The 6,551-nt window shown below is 42.7% G+C and overlaps 1 protein-coding gene across 3 annotated transcripts in view; it reads left to right on the forward strand.

The window, feature by feature from the left end:
• Window positions 1-5,375, forward strand: part of ubap2l (ubiquitin associated protein 2-like) — a 58,395-nt gene extending 53,020 nt beyond the window's left edge. For all 3 annotated transcript variants that reach the window (XM_034161508.1, XM_034161510.1, XM_034161509.1), the window contains 3 exons: window positions 3,504-3,569; window positions 3,690-3,883; window positions 3,954-5,375. In XM_034161508.1, the coding sequence (XP_034017399.1) occupies window positions 3,504-3,569; window positions 3,690-3,883; window positions 3,954-4,034 (341 nt within the window). In that variant the 3' untranslated portion in view covers window positions 4,035-5,375. The remainder of the gene's footprint in view (window positions 1-3,503; window positions 3,570-3,689; window positions 3,884-3,953) is intronic.
• Window positions 5,376-6,551: the final 1,176 nt, after the last annotated feature.

The raw sequence follows: 6,551 nt of genomic DNA on the forward strand, positions 1-6,551 counted from the left end.
ATGTTTTACGTCAGACATGCTTGAACCCTCATGCGCATGCGTGAGTTTTTCCACGCCTGTCGGTGACGTCATTCGCCTGTGAGCACTCCTTGTGGGAGTCGTCGTCCAGCCCCTCGTCGGAATTCCTTTGTCTGAGAAGTTGCTGAGAGACTGGCGCTTTGTTTGATCAAAATTTTTTCTAAACCTGTGAGACACATCGAAGTGGACACGGTTCGAAAATTAAGATGGTTTTCAGTGAAAATTTTAACGGCTGATGAGAGATTTGAGGTGATTCTGTCGCTTTAAGGACTTTTCACGGTGCGAGACGTCGCACAGCGCTCCCAGGCGGCGTCATCAGCCTGTTCAAGCTGAAAACCTCCACATTTCAGGCTCTATTGATCCAGGACGTCGTGAGAGAACAGAGAAGTTTCAGAAGAAGTTGGTTTCAGCATTTTATCCGGATATTCCACTGTTAAAGGAGATTTTTTTAATGAAAGACGTGCGGACGGATCCGCGCGTCGGGATGCAGCCGCCGCGATGCTCCGCCACAGGAAAAACACCTCTGTTGAAAGCCTTAAGGACAAGTTGGAACATGTCCTGCCTGTTAAACAATTTCTCATATACTCACTCCACTGAAAGCCATCAAAAGCCGCCTGGATTTTACAAATGGTTATCAACACGGAGGTGTTTTTCCTGTGCCACCGCACCGCGTCGGCTGCGTCCCGACGCGCGGATCTGTCCGCACGTCTTTCATTAAAAAAATCTCCTTTAACAGTGGAATATCCGGATAAAATGCTGAAACCGACTAATTCTGAAACTTCTCTGTTCTCTCACGACGTCCTGGATCAATAGAGCCTGAAATGTGGAGGTTTTCAGCTTGAACAGGCTGATGACGGCGCCTGAGAGCGCTGAGCGACGTCTCGCACCGTGAAAAGTCCTTAAAGCGACAGAATCACCTCAAAATCTCTCATCAGCCGTTAAAATTTTCACTGAAAACCAGCTTAATTTTTCGAACCGTGTCCACTTCGATGTGTCTCACAGGTTTAGAAAAACTTTTGATCAAACAACGCGCCAGTCTCTCAGCAACTTCTCAGACAAAGGAATTCCGACGAGGGGCTGGATGACTCCTCCCACAAGGAGTGCTCACAGGCGAATGACGTCACCGACAGGCGTGGAAAAACTCACGCATGCGCACGAGGGTTCAAGCATGCCTGACGTAAAAACATATGAATGAAATCCATATAGTTTTTGAAAAAAATAAAAAGGACCGTTACTTTATTGACAGACCTCGTATTTAATATGATGCTGTATTAGAAAAGAGCAGCAGTAGTTAGTGAGTGAAATATAATCTTGTTCAGCGGGAAAACAGTTTGCTGTTTTCTTAACTGTGGTCACCTTGTTTTACCTTAAACTCTAGGATGTGGTCACAAAAGGGTTTCTATAAAAAGGTAGATAGTGAACAGTTTATGATTTAGCCATGGAAAAAAAAAAACTTTTTTTCAGTCACATGATTTATTCTAACCCTATGCCGTGATGCGGTATACGTCGTAGTCGTCATTGTCTGTTTGTGATATCTCAAAAACTGTCCAACTTTTCTTTTAATTTGGCAAGAGCATAATGAGTCATTGATGTTGTTGCTATCTAAAAATCATTTGTTTGGAAATGGCGGCCATTTTTGTACCTAAATGGCAATTGATTACTGAAAGTCAATTTTCTCAAAAATTGTCTAACTTTGTTCTTTTTTTTTTTTTTTTTCCCAGGGGCGTAATATGGGTTGTTGACATATCGCACATCAAAAAATTTGTCATAGATTTGTTCATTTGGAAATGGTGTCCATTTTTATGCCAAAAACAGCCAATTTGGGAATTTAACACGTGCACAATATTGGTCATTGACATTGTTCCCATCCCAAAATTATTTGTGTACATTCATTCGTTGAACATGGTGGCCAGTTTTGAAGCCGCAAATGGCTATTTTGCCTTGGGCTTTAATTAAGCCAATAACCCACAGGGCCCTTGACACTCTATTTGCTTTAATCCCTGCTGTTGTAGATTATACCGTGCTATACCGTGCTAAGACTTAGCACAAGTTCAAGTTTGGGCTCCACAAAGCAGGTTAGTCAGTGTTATCTTTGTTAGAGCTGAGGCCTTTCCCACTTTGTTCTTCTTTCATCATCTTCCTGATTTCTGTGAAGTTGCTGTCTCTTCCCAGAAGTATGTTTTGAGTATAAATCTGAAACCTGTAATATCTCTGGTCATCTTTTATGCTCTTGATTACATTAACTCAGCTGCTTAAAACTGGGCTGATATGCTTTTTCTCTCTTTGAAGACGTGGGTTTGTAAAGGTTTGTGACTGGATTGCTTTGTTGTGTTAAGCCTGTTGAGAATTTGCTGAAAGATTCCAGACTTATGCTTACATTAGTTAACAAGCTGGGACTATTTCCATAATGTAAGAATTTTAGTGTGTAGTTTTGCTATGAACTACCCCGAGAGTGACGGTGTCATCCTGTTTTCCACACCAGCTTGACCATATAAAGGGTCCGTCTTCTTTCTCTTTCTATTCCTGTACCATCCATCAGATACAGTCACACTTTAAATGTCTGTGCCTGACTGAAACTGATAAGTGGTTTCACTCTATCTCCTTGAAGCGTTCAACACATCCCTCTTCATCAGCTCACCCTGCTTCTGTTGACGTGTTTCCTTTTTAAAGGGAAATTTATCTGTGACTCGACACCGCTGCAGATGGTCATAGTGGAATTTCCCCACAGTACTCTTAATAATTGCTTGGAAAATGTTGAAAAGTGCTCTCATGAATATAATGCATGTACACATCCACTGAGAAGGAGAAAGAAAAAGAAAAAAACATTTTTTGTGTTAAAGAGTCTAAAGTCCTGACTTGAATCCAGTAGACTCTCTGGTGCAGGACCTGAAAAAGAACTATACAGATCTGTTAAATAGGACGTTTGACATTTATCAGCCCAGGTTGCATTTGTAGAAGTTTTCAGGTTCATCTTTTTACTTGAAACATAAAAGAATTTAATCAGTGCAGTGCTGATTTAGAAACCAAACACCATTACAGGAGGCAGCATGGTGACCTAGTGGTTAGCACTGTTTCCTTACAGCAAGGAGGTCGTGGGATCAGTTCCCACCTGTGACCTTTCTGTGTGGAGTTGGCATGTTCTCCCTATGTTTGCGTGGGTTCCCTCTGGGTGCTTCAGGTGGATTGGAAACTTTAAATTTTCCGTAGGTGTGGATGTGAATGTGCTTGTCAACGTGTGGCCCTGCGACAAACTGGCATCCTGTCCAGGGTGTACCCTGCCTCACGCCCTATGGCTGCTGGGATAGCCCCCCCCAAGTGTACATCAACTAATTTCACTGAATTATTATCAAAACACTGGTTTCTTGCATTCAGATTGAGAATGGTGTTTATTAACTCTGTTATTGTAAACATGTAGTCAGTTGATGCTGTGATGTACTCGGTGCTTCAGTTTTTAAACTTTGCTTTCCTTCTGTGTGTTTCTGCAGGAGTCTCTGTGACCTCGAGCAACACGGGAGTACCAGATATTTCAGGTCTGTTACACAAAGACGCAGGTAATTGTACTACCACAGATTATATTGATCTGTATTTGAAGGCAATTTTCTTTGTTCATACCCATCACCGTGAATGTAGTGTTGAATGTGTTTGACTAAGTGTAGCTTTTGTCCCGTTAGTCGCTTTACGAAGCAGGGTTTCCACGCCGGTACGCCAGCTGCGTCGTTCAGCTGCCCTCGGCCCTAGGGAGCGGGGGACCCATCAATCCACCGGTCTGCTGACGGCTACGCCCCAGCACCCTTCATGCACATCCTGGACCGCACCAACAGCCCCACTCTCAAATTCTGCACACCACCTGCAGCAGGACGGACAGGTAGCGTATGACCCAATCTCGATATGTGTGGAGCTCTGAGTTCGGAGCTGATCTCTCTCCCTCTCTGCAGAGCGCCTACTGGACAGCGCAACCAGACCGCCGCCATTCAGCAGAAGTCTCAGATCAACAAGTCGGCATACAACAGCTATAACTGGGGGCCAACTAACATCTGCTGCGGGGCAGTGCCCCCGCCGTACTGATGGCGGAAACCCGGAGGAGCCTCACCACTCCTCCAGATTAGTCTCAACGTAAACTCCCTCTTTGTCCTCCGGCAGTTCCCTCCCCAGTCTCTTGGCTCAGCACTCCTGCAGTTTTGACTCCAGTCAGAGGTGGTGCTGTGCCCAGAGAAACGGCGCCGTGGAGACACATGGCTGAGCGGGAGAGAGGAGGAGGAAACGGAAGAGAGGGCAGATTCCAACTATATGGTATACAAGTATATGTCGAAGTGAAATAAGTGTCGGAATTAGTTTTGTGTTTAATCCACCCCGTTTCTTTCACTTGTATGTAACATAGAACTGTTTTCTAAAAGAATGATTTTTTTTTTTTCTCTCCCCTCTTTAACCCCCTTTCTTCTTTCAGATGGGAGGAATGAAGTAATATCTGAAGGTGGGGGGGACAGGCTGGTTTTGTATTTCTCACCCTCGACTTCCCCGCTCCTTATGTTCTTGGAATTCTTTCCCACCCACACAAAAAATGCCCAGACAGCGGGTTTGCTAATGTACCTTTCTCTCCCCACCCCCACCACCCGTTTTACAGTCATTTTAAGTTTTTTGAAAGAAGCCCCTCTCTGCGCTGGGAGAGCTGTGAAGTTTATTTTTTACTAAATACAGATATATATAAAGACATAAGTGAGCACTCTGGCTTAGACTGTGAGGAAAAGTGTTTGCGTGCATGTTTGTACACATGGGGCTGTGGTTGTGTACTTTTTCTGCTGCACAGGTTGCTTCTTTTTTTTGTGTGTAAAAAAAAAAAAAAAAAAATCCATTATCCAACACTTTGTACAGTAGTGAATCATGAATTTATAAATATGTTTCATAAAGTCCCGCATTCTCTGCAGACACATTGAGAATGAATTCCAAGGCCATTTCACACCTAGTCTGCCTTCCAGTGTGCTTGGGGGGTTTTTTGTTTGTTTTTTTGGGGGGGGGGGAGAGCCCCCACCTCCTCTTTGCTCCACCACCTGTCCCTGACAATGTAAGAAACCTGCAGCATCAAATACTGATGGACGAATTGTACCTTTTTTTTTCCCTTTTTTTTTTTTTTTTTTTTTTTTTGTCAGTGATCAGTTTATTTTTTGTACTGTGCGTTTTAAAAAAAATTTAAATGGATAAACTTGTCTTGTACTATATAAAAAACACAAGTACTGTAGTCCCTGTTTGTTTGATGGCTTTCTCCTTTTCCTTCTCAAATCCTTGCAGACTTGTTAGCTTTTTGTTTCCCTTTTTTGTATAAAATATATAAATATTAAGTAAATAAACAGACATTTTCATCATTTTGGATGTGAATGTCTTTTAAGAAACTTTCTCATGTGACTTGTAAATACAGGAGCATCTCTATTGGTCTGACAGCGTTTGTTCACCTCGATTCATCTGACAGGTGAAATGTCGTTAAACTAAATTACTACAAAGTTGTGAATCGAGTGCCGACAAGTGTTTGATATCACTGGCGCCATCCTGTGCAGAAGGTTTAATGTTAGGGGCAGTTTTCTCACATCTAAGCACCAGAAATGCAAAATTAAAGTGTAAAGTCAGCACTCCGCTATGTCTGCTGTTTTATTTTATAATGGTGCAGGGGGGTGGTCTCCTCAGTAGACTGAACTCTTAATTGCCAATTAAGTACAGTTTGTAAAGTTGGAAGATTCCAGAGTTCGACCATATTAGGCTGCTGCTGGGCCAGATTCTGGGAGTTGTGCAAAGTTGTGATTTAATTTCACAAAAATTCTAACTTATATTGCTGAAGGTTGCTAGGCAGCTGAGACAAGTTTAGAGCCTCGTTCAGACAGCATGCATTGCACCACACTTGTAGATAGGTCAAGTCAGATTCAGGAGTGCAACAAATCCAGTTTGGAGATTAGGTGTTGGTATGTGAACAGTTTCTTTGGCTTCTCTCTTTTGTTACAGTGGATCTGATATGTAGATTTGGCACAACTTTAATACTGGAGTGGATGCCCTTCCAAACAATTCCAGATGTTCATGGAGAATGAGACAGTTCAGCTTGAACTTGGATTTTTGTTAGGAGGCGAGCATGCCAACTGCTGCCCTGTTGGATCTGAACACTTAAAATTGATTTTTAGATGGTGAACCTTTAAAGATGATTATGGTATAAATTACAAGCTGCAAATAAATCAGCTTGGTTTGTAAAGTGCTCAAAAACGGAGTTAATCATAGTTTGCTAAAGCAACAATTGGAGTGCTCAACAGCGCCCTCTTGGATAAGCCACGCATAGGTTCTATGCTGAGCCGCGCCAAAACATTCGTTAAATATTTTTTACAGCCTGTATTACATATGCTGTCGGGCGAATCCTTGCGTGGGATTCGCACCTAGTTTAAGATGCTTTAAAAGGTTAAAGAACGCGATGAGTTATTTCGAGCCTGTTGTGTATGTGCAGTCTTACTTGTGCGCATGGCTTTTATTACTTAGGGTAAAACCACGCAAGTTACGACTGGTTG

The sequence above is a fragment of the Thalassophryne amazonica genome, chromosome 20 (assembly GCF_902500255.1).
Source record: "Thalassophryne amazonica chromosome 20, fThaAma1.1, whole genome shotgun sequence".
NCBI lineage: Eukaryota > Metazoa > Chordata > Actinopteri > Batrachoidiformes > Batrachoididae > Thalassophryne > Thalassophryne amazonica.